Source organism: Drosophila subpulchrella, chromosome 3L (genome assembly GCF_014743375.2).
Source record: "Drosophila subpulchrella strain 33 F10 #4 breed RU33 chromosome 3L, RU_Dsub_v1.1 Primary Assembly, whole genome shotgun sequence".
Taxonomy (NCBI): domain Eukaryota; kingdom Metazoa; phylum Arthropoda; class Insecta; order Diptera; family Drosophilidae; genus Drosophila; species Drosophila subpulchrella.
Window position 1 is genome coordinate 21,715,510 of NC_050612.1, and position 17,857 is coordinate 21,733,366.

At 39.0% G+C, this 17,857-nt stretch overlaps 1 protein-coding gene across 1 annotated transcript; it reads left to right on the forward strand.

Moving 5' to 3' along the window:
- Positions 1-4,132: 4,132 nt before the first annotated feature.
- Positions 4,133-5,322, forward strand: LOC119553320 (carboxypeptidase B-like). Its single transcript, XM_037863650.1, has 2 exons — positions 4,133-4,893; positions 4,955-5,322. Exons 1-2 carry the CDS (start codon positions 4,148-4,150, stop codon positions 5,307-5,309), a joined length of 1,101 nt encoding a protein of 366 aa, XP_037719578.1. The 5' UTR covers positions 4,133-4,147; the 3' UTR covers positions 5,310-5,322.
- Positions 5,323-17,857: the final 12,535 nt, after the last annotated feature.

Below are 17,857 nucleotides of genomic sequence, written 5' to 3' on the forward strand. Positions count from 1 at the left end.
TACTGACTGGAAAAAAAACTCCAGTAAATTATTTTCAAGATTTTCTCCTCTGGCTGAGATCCAGAAAATGGAAAAGGCATAATCCAATGCCAAACTTTGGCCACAACTCAGTCAACTAGGTGGACGTGGGTGCGGTGGTTCCGCCCCAGAAAAACGCAACTCCCCACACGAATCCGGGAGATTTATCTTGGCCTTTTGCCTGCATTCGTGCCAAGAAAATAGCATATCAACCTGAGAGAGGAGAAAGTGTAGATGCAAAGCTGGGGATAAGCCCCAAGTCGAGTCGAGTCAAAGCCGAGTCAAAAGCAAGCTGGAAATACACAAAGGCAAAAGACCAAAGACAATAGCTCGTTTCCAATAAATTGATTAAATTTTATGTTGCATTGTGGGGTATAGAGCTGCAGCTACATATCTCTCTCCCAGGCTCCATTTACATACGAAGAGCATGTTATGTGGCATGTCAAAGCCCGTCGTCCATGTCTGATCGATTACATTGATGAATGAATTTCAACAAGCCATTGGCATTACTGGACGTCAAACGAGAAGGACGACGACGTGGTCTCTCCTCCACAGGCAGCATTCGCATTCCATGGCCAAAGGCCTGGATATCTGGCTTTATTTATTTGTTGCAAGTTGTCTTTTAAATAAATTCGTTGTTGATCCCCTGCAGCCTGGCCATCATGTTTGCTTTCAATTTAATGAACTTGCCTGGCCTGGCCAAAATTGCTTTACATTTTATACCCCATTAGGAGCCAATAGTTTTGACACCTTTACCTCTAAGTAGGGGCCCAATCAATATCAATTGATCCCCTTTTTTCCTGAGGAAAATGACGAACAAATCGCTTGGCTGCCATGCAATCATTCAATTATAATTTGCAACCCAGCGAACAAGGAGCGAGATCTGCAGTCGCAGAGTCTGCAAATAATAACGATTTCGTAGCCAACAATTGGATGACTTGCCACGTAGCTGGATGGATGGATTGTTGCAACTAGCAACTAGCAACTTGCAAGTTGCAACTTGGCGAGCTAACGAGTTCGGCCAGCAATTTTCGTCCCCAATCGAATCCAATCCGCGGTGATCCAAAATTGCTAGCGCGCAACTAAATCGAAATCGAAATAGAAGAGCTAGTCAAGCTTCCCGCTCCGGGCAAAAATAATTGACATCTGTATAAGTCTGCCATTTGAGCTCTGCAGTCGGAGGAGCTTGGCAGTGGATAACTGGATAACAAGTGGCCAAGTTGTGTTGTCCGCGAGTTTGTCGTTGTCTGGCTGTCTGTCTATTTTTCACCTGCACTCCGATTGCATTTCAGCTCTGATAAATTACGCCAAAACTGAAGCAAACCCACACAGAGAAAAACGTGTTCACATAACATAGCCTTATTATTACAAAAGAATGTTATTTCATAATGTTTTTAGCTTTTAATATATGTATATGATATATGTATATGATGCTACGGAATTCAATAGTCCTTTGCAATAATTAATTGCCAATTTATGGAACAATCTCTACAAATTTTAAAATTTATATTCTATTTTTAATAATATGTATAAAACTACACATTCTTGTATCAATCTATAACGTTGATTTTTTAGAATTTAAAATACTAACAACAAATTTCAAACCTTAGAATATATAAATCATATTCTAAAACTTAAATGAAAATTCAATTTTTTTAAAAGGTAGTTATAAGTACAAAGCTTAAACAAGCCCAAAAAAAATACCAAATATCATGATGTTTTATTTTTATAGATGTTTTATAATATAAGTGTGGTTATTTTTGTTACCCAATTAAAATACAATAACTAAATCATTATTATTTGTAAAATATTAAAATCACGTGTGTCCATTTTTGGTGACATTCTTCTGGGGAGTGCAATCTTTGGGAGAGTCTCTGCAGCAAAGTGTCACCTGAAGATTTGCCCCAATGCTCCATAGGTGGACCAGCCCCTTGGAAAATGAGGCGGCGCTTTCTAATCGCCGCCAAATGGTGGCCGAGCCACATGTTGGCTTGTAAATGTTGACAGCAACATGTTTACCGTTTGCCTCTGTTTAACTTTGTAAAACACCCTGCCCCCTCCACATCACCCCCCTCAAATCGCGTTTTAACAATGTGGAAACTTTTGGCATTTACATGAGAATTGTAAGCGCAAACATTTGGGTTTTTTACCCGTATCTTTTCCTCTAACCCATACACAATATGAGCATAGAATTTGTCCGGCAAAAACAAGATGCAGCTGCCGCTGCTGTTGCCATTGTTGTCCGTCTTGATGGTTGAGCAACAAATTGAGTCTAATTAATTTTCAGCAAACTGCAAAGACTGAATACATTGTCTCCCCTTCATACCCTAGCCAACTTGGGGCTAATTAGCATGGTCAATGGACGAGAAAGGCTTTGAAAGCGACATTTCTCTAACCTAAAGACACATAAAACAGACAATCAATTTTATTTCATATAAAATACGTAAAATGTATTATCTTAAAACATATATACTATGTATATCATTATGCACCAAAGGCTAATATAATTTGGGGATCTGTGAGAGACCATCCTCTCAGAAAAATAAATATTTTATACAGCAAATTATTTTATAAACATTATAATAAGGAAGAATTTAACTAAATTAATATAGAATAAATTTAAATAATATATTACTTTTAAAATAAAAACGTGTACCACTATACGAACAAGAAAATTAAAAATTTCAGATATCAAATATAATTAACCTATTTTAAATATGTTAAACCTCATGTTTTCCATCAAAGATCTTGTCAAAATTTATTTTAAAGCTCTTGTTTTCAAAATTATTTTCTTCAGATTATTTACACTTTTAAAAGAGTATTCCAAAAACGGCTAAGCACCGATTCCGATTATATCCCTAGGTCCATTTTAACGGTAGATGAAGGTTTTGAACAATGCACTGCCATCTTGTGGAAAATAACAACAGCGGAGCAGCTGAAACTAAATAGTTGAGTTCTCGAAAATCTATGCAAAGCGACATCAAAAGCCAAACGACCATTCAGTTAATGCCTTAGATATGCAAATCAAACGAATTCTTGGCTTCGCTGGCTGCCAGTTGATTAGCTGCCCCCATAAGCTCTGCTTAATTGTTGCATTTCCATAAAATGTGAGTTTTGCTGGCTACCGTCAAAGGAAAGTGAGCGTGGAAAGTGGAAACATATCCATTTATGATGATTTTTTTTTTCTTTTTTTTAGGTCTCTGTGTCAGCGAAGGGCGCTTTTTGGTGGGAACCTAAGTCTCCAGCTCCAGCTCCAGCTGAAACTCGAATTCGAATTGGAATGAAACAGTTGCGGCCGCCAAATTGACTTCTCGTGTCGACTGTTGCATGCCACACCCAGGGACCAGAGATATCGCCTGACAGCCGGCAATCCGCAGTTCGCAGTCCGGATAGCCGGTCAATGGTATCTGGTGTGTATATGGCTTATATGGGCACTGATGGCCAACGCCGGTGGCGAAAACTCAGCACTCGCCTTGGCTTATCACTCGACAGGCGACGCTGACAGGCGACAATTTGCATGGCGACCAGGGGATCACAGAACACTCATTACGAATGCGACAATCGCCAGTTGCCGGTTGCAAGTTGGGCCTTTTGCGTTACCACTGTTTTACACTGAAAGAAAAAATGTGTGCCTAAGTTAACAAGGCAATATTAATACCAATAGCTCACAAAGTAATCAAAATAAATATAAAAGTATTCCAAACTTCTTCCGAATATCTGTTTTTACTAAACCTTTTATACTACAATTTGATCTTTTTAAAATACCCATTTTTTTGTAGTAGTCATACAATATATTATAACAAAAACATATTAAATGTAAGGAAACCGGTTTCAATTTCAAAGAGAAATAAAGAAATCTTTTTATAACCCAGCTGCAGTTAGCTATTTTGTAATATTGAAATTATCTTTAATAGGTAAATAAATCAGTCAAGTTATCATTTTGTTGTTGCTATAAGTTTTTGTTGTCTAAAAATTCTAAAATACCTTCTTTATAAGCACGCGCTTCATTCCACCTCATATCTTAAATTGCTCTTATCTTTAAAAGCCAATGAAAATAGTTAACATTACAAGCTGCAGAGCTTTTCGAAACCCTTTATAAAGAGCTACCTTCTTTTGTTAACCCAACAATATGTCTTTACAACTCTTTTTGGTCACACTTCTTATATCTAGATCCTTGGGGAATCCATTCTGTACGCGTCCGAAATATCAGACAAATGACTATTATACCTATGAGGAGATACAGGAGTATCTGAAAGGTCTGGCCGATAGTTATAGTAGTCGGGTGATATTGACAGACATTGGAAAGTCCTTCGAGAACCGGAACCTCACTACCATTACCATATCGAACGGAGATGGACGAAAAGGAAAGAACGTGATCTTTATAGATGCCGGAATGCATGGCAGGGAGTGGATCACTCACACCGCAGCCCTAAATATCATCGATCAGCTGGTTGTGAACTTTAAGAAAAATATGGAACTGCTAGAGGACTATGATTGGGTCATTTTACCGCTGGTGAACGCAGATGGATACACATATTCTCGATCAGGAAAGGTGTTCACAGATGAAGCAATCGATTGCCGGAGTGTGACAACTTTAGATCATGAATTCAAATGCTGGCGGAAGAACCGAAACTCCAAGGGAAATGTTTGCATCGGCACTGATCTTAACCGAAACTTTGGTCATGGCTGGGGCAAAGGACGCTCATCGACATTATCATGCACTGAAACTTATAATGGTCCCTACAAATTCTCGGAGCCCGAATCTCAGGCAGTGCAAAAAGTTCTACTCGATCTGGTAAAGTCTCGACGTGGCATATTGTACCTAACGCTTCATTCCGCTGGATCCAAGATTTTGTATCCATGGGGCTCGGAAAGGTATCGTCAAAAAATATATTATTGTTTGTACACATACCGATCTTAACTGTTTTCCTTCCAGAATCGATGCCGAAAACTACAAGGAGCATTTAGAAATGGCTCAAGCTGGCGTAGATGCCATAAGCAATGGAAAATTTAAGTTCCCTTCAAATTACAAAACTATTCCTTCATATAAACTATATGTTGCCGGAGGATCCTCAAATGACTATGCTTACAAAATTGGATTTGCCCTATCAATGACTTGGGAACTTCCGGAGAAAAGAGGAAATTTAAGCTTTGGATTTCATCCGCCAACGAATCTTATTAAGGAACTTGTTGAAGAAACTTGGATTGGTATACGCGCCACTGCACAGAAAGTCATCCAAAAGTATCCAATACAAAAGAAATCTATTAAGATGGTAAATAAAAATAGTTGAAGTAACCTATAAATTATTAATATAATAGTAAAACGTGTAAAAATATATAATAAAAGTTCGCGAGAGTCTATTTAAAAATGTTAAATTAAACTCTAAAACATTTTAGTTGTCAGGTTTTTTTTTAAGTGCAGACTTTTCCAGCAGCAACAAGTTTACAATCGGCATTTGGAGTATCTGCCGCAGTCTAATTGGCAAACTTATGGCACTCTTCCCGAAGAGATACTTTTTCGATTTGCGGGGCGTATGAGTAATGTCAGGTCATCATTATAGCGGCAAGACTTTGCTGCAGCTGCATTCCTACCCCGCACCAGGCCAAACCAAATGAAATGCAAATTTTAAGTGCCCAGTGCAGCTGGAAGTGCAGTAGAAACTCGAATATCGAACTGGATATCGAACTGAATACTGAAAAACTGGACTTGGGCGTGGGGTTGGCGATGGAGTTGGAAGTTGGAGTCCAGCGGGGAATGGAGATCGCAATGACGTGGCCGGATTGGTTTAAAATAAATGTTATTATTTCGATAAGTTGGCGTGTTTTTTTGCGGCTGTGCCCACATTTAATTATGCCACAAACCGGACAGCAAAAAGGCCAACAAAAAGAAATAACGCCGGCGAACGGCAAGCAAAATCAATATCACTTCGTGCCGAGTTTTTAATGAACAATTGTCGGGGCACACAATTTTAGCACATTGTAAATAAGCAATTGAATTGGCGCTGGAGTGGCGTTGCAAGTTGGAAGTGAGTGGTACGAGCAATGATATCTGCTCTCTGATCCCAAAAAAAAATGGAGAAAAAAACCCGGGCGCGAGCCTCCCGACAGTCGTCGCCCCCATTTGGGCTGCATTTCGCAGCCTGTTCGTTTTAATCAAATTCACATTAACAACGGCAAAGACTGCAGCAACTGCAACAGCAACTGCAGCAATTTTAGCGCAGCTGCAGCAAAGAAGGCAAGTCACAACTTTGTGTAAGACACGCTAATAACTTGGCTCTCAAATCGGGTATAATAGACCAAGTGCTATCGCTGGGGGGGTCAAGATGTGTTCAAACTAGATTTCGAAGGCAAACACAACCATTTTCAATACCTTTACAGCTTATTAGAAAGGAATGTAGCCAGTCTATAATATAACCATTCAGATAAGCAAATTAGACGATTAGTATTCATTGCGATAAATACAATATCTTTTTAATGTTATATACGAATTCCATTTGAAAAAAATTATTACATAGTTGTTTTATAAGTATTTCTCTTATAGGGAATCTAATGATTTATCTCATTTATATAACCGTTCAAAAAAAACTTAAGTAAAGCTATTTAATGAATGATTTTACATCAACAAAAATTCTTAATATTATAATAACATTTGGTTGTGATAAAGTTCTTGCTAAATCTCCAATATTTAGTCTTGTATTGAGGAATATGTTCATTATTATTAACCTTCATATTCAATGATATAAATCGTTTATTTTATTGTTCCTGTAACTCCATCAAGAACCCCCTTTAAAATGAGTTTATCTATCCCACGGTACCGATTGGATCGATCAGATCGATCCTTGTCGACTTTCAGTTATGGATTTTTATAGTTTTTGTCTCGGTCCACGCCCCAAAGGCAATGCCAACAATAGCCGCCTGTTTGGACAAGTTACCAAAAATAGACCAAAGCCGGTGAAACCGAGCCAAAGGCTTAGTCAACTCAAATTGGTTTGCAGCTAAGGAAAAATGTTATGAGCAAGTCGGCGGTGGTTAGTCGGAAACTGCCGATAATTGCTGTGGTTTTATGGTCGAGAGTAATTCATATATATAGAAAATAGCTAGAGTGCAATTCGCTTTGGACATTTACGGTGATGGCAAAAACCGGACCGAAAAAAAGCTCCGATAATTGAAAATGTAGTTCGCAATGCGTTTTGCGATAATTTGCATGCCCAAGGTTGACGCCTCTAATTGCAGGCATAGAAATCCGCTGGGCGGTGCATCAAATTGCAGGTTTTATGCGTTTCCGAATGCCGGTTCGTTAGGCGGATCTGACAGTTATTACAATGCAACGCCCCTTAATGAACCCGTTCGTCTAGGACGAAGTCGGCCACATGGCCAGATAGTGATAAGCCATTTGGCCGATTGGTCGGACTTGGTCGGTAGGTAATCGCGGCTGCATGTGGCAGTGCAATTTATGGGATCAACAGACCCGTTAGTGCCAAATTACAAATGGGCCCATGGCAGCCAAGTGCAAAACAGACGTGGCAATAACCAACAAGACATTAACCCGAAGCAGCGAGTCGCGGCGCATGCCTCGATACCTCCGGTGCCCCCATACCTCCGATTTCCCGATTCCCCGATACCTCGATGCCCCGATTCCTCAATGCCTCAATGTTGCCCCAGCTGCACTGCGTTCTGGCCGCATATGCTCCATCGCCCAATAATTGCCAGCCACAAATCTGCTCCCCTCCCTACACTCAAAACAAAAATATTGCTAATTTAAATTAATAAAAATGTAGACCAGCCTTTATAAATATATGCAGTTTTTATTAAATTAAAGTGAAAAATGGCTTATACTACGAAAACTTTAAAAATAACTTACCATATTAATAAAATTTCAAGCCATCTAGCCAAAATTAAAAAGAACTAACCTACAAAAAAAAATTGTCCTAAAAAAATTATTTTTCAAAGAAATTAGTTTTAAAATTAAAAAAAAGTCAATAAATCTTTAAATAAAATACAGGAAAAATATATTTTAAGTAAGTAAGTTTAATTTAAGAGTGCTGAACATTTTTTTTTAATTTAAATTAAAATAAATGAGCATATTTTCAAAGGTTCTATAACGTTTTTAATATTTATACACATTTTCAATAAGAAATAATTGGAAGAAAAGATACATTATTTTGTTTAGAAAGTGTCATGGCTTTAAAGATTTAAGGACTGTAAGCATCCTTATTATTTCACAACGTGTTTTTTATTTTGCCAAAATTGTAGTTAATTTTTAAGTATTTCCGAACGAATTCCTGTCATATTTGCTGAGTGCAGTGCACACAATCTTTTGGGGAGCGGGAAGCTGGAATCAGAGCCGTCGGCGATTCGGCCAGATACGAGTGCAGTTGCAGTTGCAAGTTGCAAGAGCTCCAGCGATCCAGCGGATTGCCAGAACGGCAGAGCGACGGACGGTCGCTGGCCACAAAAGCATAAAACAATAAAGTTGGGCGCTGCGCAAAAGAATAATCGCATAAATCATGCGGACTCGCGGCGGCGTCTAAACTCCACTAACGGCAACGAGGCTAAAACTCCGGAGCTCTGGAAAGAGTTTGGCCGGCACAGTGGCCAACAAGTGATTGGATTGTAAATATTCTCTGTGATATCACTGAGATTATGTGGCTAATAAAAAAAACTATTATTGGAGCGCAATTTTATTACGCGATTGCTTGTTTTTACTGCTAACCATTTTAACAAGCTGCTACCATGATGAAATACTGAGATTGTTTTCAACCAGGATATGCATATAAGGCGCAGAGGGTGGCCTCTGAAAAATTATTTTAAAATTCAGTAGATTTGGTGTAGAAAAACAGAGCACTAGCCATTTAAAGTAAACGAAAATTAACATTTCGGCGGGTGGGAAAAATAACACAAGGAATGAAAGATGAATTCTAAAGAACTAGAATATAACAAAGGATGAAATTATTATGATAATAATAATAAAGTTATTATTGATACGTTTATTATACAATTTGTTAATTGTAATAAGATATAGTTTTTTTGGAAAACTACTTTATAAAGTTTTTTTTTTTTATGTAAGTAAGGGTTAAATAAAACAAATATGTTGTTTTTTAAACCAAAAAAAGTGTTTATGATTCCGTGAAATATTAGAGAGTAACAGTTTTCAGCATAAGATCTTTAAACTGCTTATGAAACAAATTTTCAACCCATAAAGACCTTAATTTATGTAGTCGGCTCAGTGATTTCGGAAAATCTCGAGCTAGATGCTCAGAAGTGCAGCGCTAATCCGCGTTGACAACTGGCCCATTATACTCGAACGGCCTGGCCCACTGTGCCACAATGCAGCGGCAACACTTTTCTTGCCTTAAGCCAAATTTATAGCGATCTAAGTAGGTATAAAGCGCTCATTTTGTGGCAACAACAGCAAACTGCAGCGACGACGACAGCGGCGACTTCGTTACGTTTTCGAGGAGTGGCCAACAGGAGTGCGGCCTTTGTTTTGGCCAAGAACCCCCCTCTGAAGCCCCACCGAAATCTTCGGCCTTCCCTTATTGTTTTTGCCTTTGTAATTTCTTTATCCCGTTGGCAGTTTGGCTCTCTACTGCCAAGAACAATAGAAATGCATTGCACGAAAGCCGCCAGGAGAGAGCGGGCCAAGAAAGAGAGAGCTGATGCTGAAGTTAAGGCCCAAAAAACCTGCGGCTAACGCAAAACCGTTGACATGCACAGGAAACAATTCCACAACTTACTGATAACAAGCCAAGCTATTTTACAATTTAGGTTTGAGCAAAAGGCATTTAATTCAAAATATTACATGAAAAAATTAAAATCTACAACTTTACCAAATATCCTTCAAAATTGTTTAAAAGAAACTCATCAAGAACTTCAAATATATACGTAGGTACCATTTAAAGATTAACTTAGACCTCAGTTTTCTATGTGTTGTCCTAAAATTGGACACAATACTTCAATTGATGTCGTATAATAAACTTTTTTGACTTATAAAATATTTTAAATAATGTTACAACCTAAAAAATTATTTTTAAAAATGATAGTGCTTAGAAGTACACGTTTTTTTCAGTGCGTTAGAAAGCGGGCGCGGTTGCATATGCACCCGAAAAGGGGGAGGGCTAAAAGGAGGCTAAAAGGGGGTTCCTACCTCTGCTCACTCGTGCGCGATTTTAAAAGAACTTCTTGCCGGGACTTTCAGTTCGTTTGCCTGCTCGGCCTTTGTTGTGGTAAACAGTTGGCCAACACTCAAAGGACGGGGAGTGGGGAGCGGGGTGCCGTTGGATAACTGGGACAAAGTTTGGGCCAACCGAAAACAGAATCCGCTTAAATCAAGAGTGGCCATGTGCGGTTGCTCAGGGAAAGCGCTCAGTTAAGGACGAACCATAAGGGCACATATAGAGATAAAACAAAGTCTAAAAATTCGAAGTTCTTTTCGAAATAAATATTAAAACACGTCCATTAAAACCGATAATAAAATGTATGTCGTCTTTAATAAAATCTTTAGATATATAAAACCCAAGCAACCTTTACAAAAAATATAAATTAAAAATCTTATAAAACCTTTTGATTCCGATAAATTTCTTTAAAGCTTTTTAAATCATCATATACCTAAGCCTGCGGTCAAAGACAAACAAGTATTTCCTATTATTTGATTAGCTAAACAAAAAGCCTCCGCCCCCGAGTCAAGACTAGACAAATGCCTTTCTAATGCCTCCCAATGGGGGTCAATCTGGACAACTAGAGGTAGAGGAAAATCAGGAAAATTAGCCATTAATCACTTGATATGACAAAATGCAAACCAAAGAAATGGATCGAATCCTTTGAGGGTTTTCAGAGGGGCAGAAAGGGGTAAACGGAAGGGATGTCAGGGGTGTTAGACAGGTCAAACCGGTTTAGTGCTCATGCTCCATCGCTTCTGATCCGCCCGCTTTTCCTTCCTCCATCTGGAGCTCCTGCTCCTGCCAGTCGCCTCATTATTATGCGCGCATTGTGCGTGGAAAGGCAACAGGAACTGGCCATTGCACATGGGCATAGGAATTTCAGTGGCCAGGCCCGAGCCCAGGCCAAAAACTTGAAGCGTGCTCCGATTCTCAATTGCAGTCGGTATGGTGCATATGCCTCCAGGGACAATTCATGCGGCTGACAGGCGGGAAAAGGGAAAAATGGGGGGCTACTCAGTTTGGTTTAAGGGCATCGTAAAAGGAAGCCAGTCTGGCAAAACTGCAAAACTCGCAATTAAACAAAGCCCTTGCTGCAAAAACAACGCAACCCGGTGGCAACGTGTTGGCATTGCATGTTGCTAGTGCAGCAGCAGCAGCAACATCTACAGCAGCAACAGCAACAGCAGCATCGCCTCAAAGGACGACTCTAAACGCATTTCCGCCAACGACGTCGCATTTTGCATTTTATGCAAAAATCGCCTATCGCAGCGATCTGGTTTTGACTTTGGGTGGAGACCACCTCCATCTCCATCTCCACTCCATTTCCATTTCCATTGGCCAAATGTGGGCTTGTCATATTCAGTTGGCAGAACAAAGCGTTCGCCATAAACGCTTGCAAATCGCCAGCAAATCGCTGGGGAAACGCTTTGTTGCATTTAAAAGCGTTTTTAAACGCTAACAAAACGGAGCGAGGCCGTAAAGGCATAAATACTTTAAAAGGGTAGAGTACTTGCATTTATTCAAGGTATTTCGCTATGGAACAATAAATCAACGAAGTTACTATCTTACTTTCCAAAAGTTAAAAAGAAGAAAATTGCGATATTCACTTTTAACACTCACTTTCCATATCCACCAAAAACCATTAGGTTGTTTTCTTAATAAATTATTCAATAACACCTTCTAAGGAGAAACTTCTTAATCTAATACTGTAAACTTATATGTAAATAGCTAATAATTCCATACAAAAATCATATTCATTTCGTAGGCTTTTGGATTAAAGTAAGTAATAGATTTTTATAATAATCAACAAATGGAACACCATAAACAAATATTTTTTTAAAGAAAGAATTGTTCCCGCTTTAAAACCCTATTTAAAGACTGCATTTTTTCACATGGTGATTCTTTAATTCCATCTGATTTTACCAACAAGTTGTTGAATACTTTATGAAGCAAATAAAAATATAAAAAGACGTAGTACTGAATAAAAATTCAGAATAAAATGAATTCAAATCCTTTTCAGAATTCTGGAAAGTATTCCAAAATCAACAACTTATTATGAAATCTTTTCAGAGGCTGTAAAATCTGTGGCCCCCATAAGTGATCCCCAAAACAGCTGTCAACCCCGTTTCCCATCATTTCATTTGCTGTCGCCATAAACCCTTTTGGCTTGGGATTGAGCCAAAAATTGCTCAACCAGCCCCTCATTCCCAAAAAAAAAAAAAAAGAAAAAACAAGCTGGATCCCAGCGGTTGCCCCAATTTGGTTAAAAAACTTCAGATGAACTGAGGCGTGGAAAAAATTCACTGGCCGTGTCCACAATGCAAATGAGGTCCTTTCAGCGATCCTGGACATTGGTGCCTCCGACGATTCCATCTCCATCAGAGGCCTCATCATCCTCATGGTTGCTGGTGACAATTTAACACAGAAATTCAGTGAAGCGTCAACTTGGGCAGGCATAAATTTACAACATTCACCGCTGGCAACTCTCCCTCGCCGATATGTGCTTTAATTTTCCTTTTTCTTGCAGTTTTTCCTTGCTAGTTTTTTATTTGTCGTCGCTCATGCTCTGCAAGTCAGTGAAGCGGAAAACTTTACAATCCATCAAATTAATGGAGCAATGTGTCACGAGGAGCACTCTGGAGCTGAACCCTCACTTGGACTCCCCCGTCCACCACCTCGGACTGACAAACCGAGTGATACTGCTCCTTCTGTTCCTGCTGGTGAAATGTCATCAACTTGAAATTGTAAATCAAGCAAAAATTGATTGAACAAAGCGCTGCGCTTGAGGAGCCCAAATAACTGAACAATGAAGTTAAAGGCCCGGGGAATGGGATCTACGGAGACCAAATGGAGGGGAAGAGGCCCTGACAATCTGTTGAATAGATTTGTGCACAGATTATGCACTTCCACCTTGAGGATGGCTAACATCTGGGGATGAGAAATCGACGCTTTGTAGTGCACTTCATCGCTGGCAGGGGAATTAATCGCTCAGCGTTCGAAGTTCAATCTGAAAATGTCAGCCAATAGGGAAATAAATATATGTACATTCTAGTTATTATTACATGTTTAATGGAAAAAATATTCATTTAGTTGTAGTTCAGGTCGAAGTAAATATTATATATGAAACAATGGATTACATGAATCCTGAAAAATCATTATTATACATTAGTAAATATATATAAAACATTTTTAAGAGGCTTTATAAATGGTATATTTTATTTATTTGAATAAATACTTTATATATTAGGTTGGTATGGTTTTTCTACATTTCTTTTTAGAGTATCATGCCTGAGAAATCAATCATGGATCAATCATAAATCTCCTTTCGACTAACATGTGCCACAAGATTGTCCACTCGAAGCCCAACCCTTCGGGCAGTGACAAAACTTTCCAACCTTTCACCAGGGACTTGGTAATATGAAATACAATTAACACAGTTAATGTGCCGCTGGGTCAACCCACATGATGGCACCACTCCACGTCCGCCAAAAAGACTCAAAAAGCCCAGGGAAGTAAGTGTCCCCACCTTGTCCAGAAAACTGGGAACCTGCGACCACCTTTCACCAACAGAAGTGACTTTAATGCCGTTTTCTTGGCACAGCGACGATGGCATAATGAAAGTCCTACGCCGATCCGATGCCATGGGTGAAAAACTTTCGCAAATATGCAAATCGTCCCACTGCCATTTGCACGTACAAATGTAACGTACATTTTATAGACTTATCACGCGACACGCGGTCCGACGAGAGCGGTCCATAAATCTAAACGATATGCGCCCCATTGCCGCCCACTTGGAACTCGCAACTTGCGATTTGCAGAGCTGCTGCTGTTCATATTGCTGTTGGTCCTCGACACTGAAAGAAAACCACCCTTAGCTAATCATTAAAACAGGAAATGGTGTTTTTTAAAGGTTCAAATTATGTACGAGTATATCTAGTTGCAATGTGCAAAAGGCCCTATGACACTTGCTTGATTTTTGACTAACTGACTATCTTAGTTTCAAAAAGTCATAAAAGCCTAAACATTTAAAAAAATATTAATTCATACATTTTATTTTGAAGCTGAAAAACCCTTTTTCTCTAGGTTGCCACAACTTTATAAAATAAGTCCAGTTCGATGGTCAAAAATCAAGCAAGTATCATAGGGCCTAAGTATCTTTAAGATGTTATGGAATGAACTTACAGTAACATAATGTTTTTACTACAAAACATAAACAAATCTATCAAATTAGATGATTTAGATCTAAAAGAGAAACGCAAAGCTTAAAAAACAAGGTAAGTACATAGGTAGAAAATGTTTAAAAAGTCCTATAATTTTAGAAGCGGAATAGGTTATACTATCTCAAGCTTTTTCTTAAACTTGGAAACTTATATAGAAAGGCTTTAAAATATTTGGAAAACCCTTTTTTGAGTGTGTTGTTTGTGCTTTTGCCACTACTGCCTCTGCGTTTGCTGATGTCGACGTCGTCACGAGTGGCAACAATTAATTTTCATACGCAGAGTATATTAAGTTGCAATGTGCAAAAGGCCCTATGACACTTGATGATTGATTTTTGACTAACTGGCTATCTTATTTTCAAAAAGTCATGACTGCCTGAACATTATAAAAAATATAAATTCAAACAATTTATTTTCAAGCTGAAAAACACTTTTTCTTTAGGTTGCCACAACTTTTTAAAATAAATCCAGTTTGTTGATCAAAAATCAAGCAAGTTAGATGGGGCCTAAGTATCTTAAGGAATGACATGGAATGAACTATAATAAAGTCCTTACAGTAACATAATGTTTTTACTAAGAAATTTAAAAAATCTATTAAATTAGATGAATTAGATCTATAAGAGAAATGCAATGCTTAAAAAATAAGGTAAGTACATAGATAGATAATTTTAGAGGCGGAGTAGGTTATATTATTTCAATCTTTTTCTTAAATTTGGAAACTGATATAGAAAGGCTTTAAAATATTTGGAAAACCCTTTTTTGAGTGTGTTGTTTGTGCTTTTGCCACTACTGCCTCTGCGTTTGCTGATGTCGACGTCGTCACGAGTGGCAACAATTAATTTTCATACGCAGACGCAGTTGGTCGGCGTGGCTGTGGGGCTGAGGCCACTCTGGCAGGACTGGAAGTCGGATCCCCAGACATATAGACGGACCCACAGAAGTCAGACTGGCTGGCAGGGAGCGGATGCAGTTTTCGGAGCCTTCGCCGGGGCGACAAACAAATTGCACATCGATGCGACTGAGATGGCGACTTGTGGCATTCTAGGAAAATAAATTTAAATAAACGCAAAGTCCTCTCGCCGCTGCTGTTTTTCCCCTTCCTGTTATTTTATTCCTCCATCCCAGAGGACGCAGCGATAGCGAATAAGAATTGAAAATGCAAATTTGCGCGAAAATAAAATCAAGTGAAGTGGCAAGAGGATGAAGACTGGTGTGGAGTGGAGTGAAGTGGCTTGGAGTTCGGGCCACAAGTGTTTTTAACAATGTTTGCATGGCGCATTACGTGATTTGGCCACCGCCTACAACCCGCTCCTCCCAAAATCCTCTGCCGGCTCATCCTCATCCCAATCCTCCCACTTGGCTGCTCCTTGCGTGTTAGCACCATGTTCAAATTTGAATAAAACGCAATGCGAAGACAGCGAATACAATGCGCAGCCAACTTGCGAGATCAGATGAATCTCGAATACACTTTAATTGGAAAGGGAATAGGTGCAATTAGGGATTTTAAAAGCAGCATATACCATTTTGTGAACCTATTAATGCATAAAATTTAAACCTGAATAGATAGTGGGTTTCTTATTTAAATACTTTGTAGAAAAAAGGTTTCTTCGCGAAGTTTTTTCTACTAAAAATTGGTGAGATATTTACTTATTATACAATTTGCTTACTTTATATTGCTCTTAAGATAGAAAAATTAAACATTTTTAAAAATTATTATTATTAATTATTATAATTTTAAGATAGTACATATTAAATAGGATTTTGCTTTCAAGTATAAGGATACTTATTTGATATCAATATATTTTATAACACTTTTTAAATGAATATTGCACTGAATAGCATCTTCAACATTTAAAATCATCTACTTAGTTTATTATTAGGGGTAATATAAATAAAAGCTATACATTTTAATTGTTTCTATATTTTGTGTGAGATGTTTAAAAGAATGTGCGAACCTTTAAAGACAAGTTCTTCAAAAAAAGTAGAAGTACCCTTTGTTAGGAACAGTATACTAGCGATAAGAACATCGCATCGAAGTGGGTGTTGCTGGCGGCTGCTACCACTCGAGCCCATTGACGCCTCTGCCTTTGCATTAGCCTCTTGCTGGCTATCATCGCCATTCCCCATCCCGGGTCCTCGAAACCCACCAGCCATTCCCTCATCCAATGTCCCTTGTCTTTGGGGCGACACTTTCCTGAGACTCTGGGCGTAGATAACATTCTTGGCCGGCGACATTTTGCATGTCTGGAGCTACCTTCGCGTCGGGAGTCGATAAATTAGCGCATGCATCTTCATTTCGATGGTCTGGAGTGCATTAGTCCCGGTGAAAGGCTTTAGCCAGAGACCTTGGGGCCAAATCAAGAACAATGGGGACAGGATACCCACAACTCCACAACGTTCCTTTTTCCTTTCTGCTGCTGAGTCATTATTAGAATCTGCAGCTGCGACTGCACCGGCGGCTCAAATCCAATTACAATGCAGAATCAGCAGGCACACAATGGTTAGGGACTGTTGGGGCCTAAAACGCTGAACCTGAATACCAGTACCCTCGCTCTCTCCCCATTTCGATCGGCAATTTGGCCTTAACTTCGGACATGGCCGAAAGCCGCTGGCGAGCATTGTCCACTCTCCGTGGGCCTTTTTGCTTTATTATAGCAACGCTTATACAGATTAGAATAAATCAACTTGTCCCCCCGCGCAGACTAGACTCGTTCTGCTCTCGTTTTGCTTGTCCGGCGATCGGAAAACGCTACCGGCAACAACAATCTCAACTGGTCAGTTGGAGTTTGCAGCTGCACTGGGGTCTGCAGAGGAAAAAATTCATAAAAAATGGTAAAATTTTTGGTTTTTAATAAAACAGTGCTAGAATGAGTATATGGGTAGTATTGAAATTCGGGTTCGGGGCTACGCAAACTCAACATGAAAGACTTAGATTATTCAGTTGGGTTTGACAAATTGACAATTGAACTTTGAAATACACAAGAAATGGGGAGTATTTGACTCGTAATTGGTTGGGATGGAACTTTCGAGGAAATTGATTTAAATATATTAATAAAAAGAACTCTGAGAAGAACTTACAACTTTAATTTCTCACGATATTGAGCTTATTGTAAGTAATACATTTTTCCTGAGTGTAAGATCTGAAATCTAGACCTTGGACTGACCACCCTACTCCCCAGATAGTTGGCCACGGATCCCCATTAAGTGCGCACAGACCAAAAGGATGTTGGCGGAGATAAGCAGGCAAATAAGTTGGCTTACGCTAGAAAAGGAATTAATAATGCAGAAATGATGGGCTGCTCTTTTGGTTGCAGGTTGCAAGTTGCAAGAGGACCGGACGACGAGGATCGGAAATGCGAAACCGGGTAATGGAAAATGGATGAAAACAACATCCAAATGATCTTCAGAGGAAATCGCAAAATGAATGCACTACTCACTTGTGTGGTTTACTGTATTTTCTAG

Coding starts and splice junctions, on each gene's coding strand:
- LOC119553320 (XM_037863650.1), top strand. CDS start 4,148: ATGTCTTTACAACTCTTTTTGGTCACACTTCTTATATCTAGATCCTTG. Junction 4,894..4,954: donor TATCCATGGGGCTCGGAAAG/GTATCGTCAAAA, acceptor TTTTCCTTCCAG/AATCGATGCCGAAAACTACA.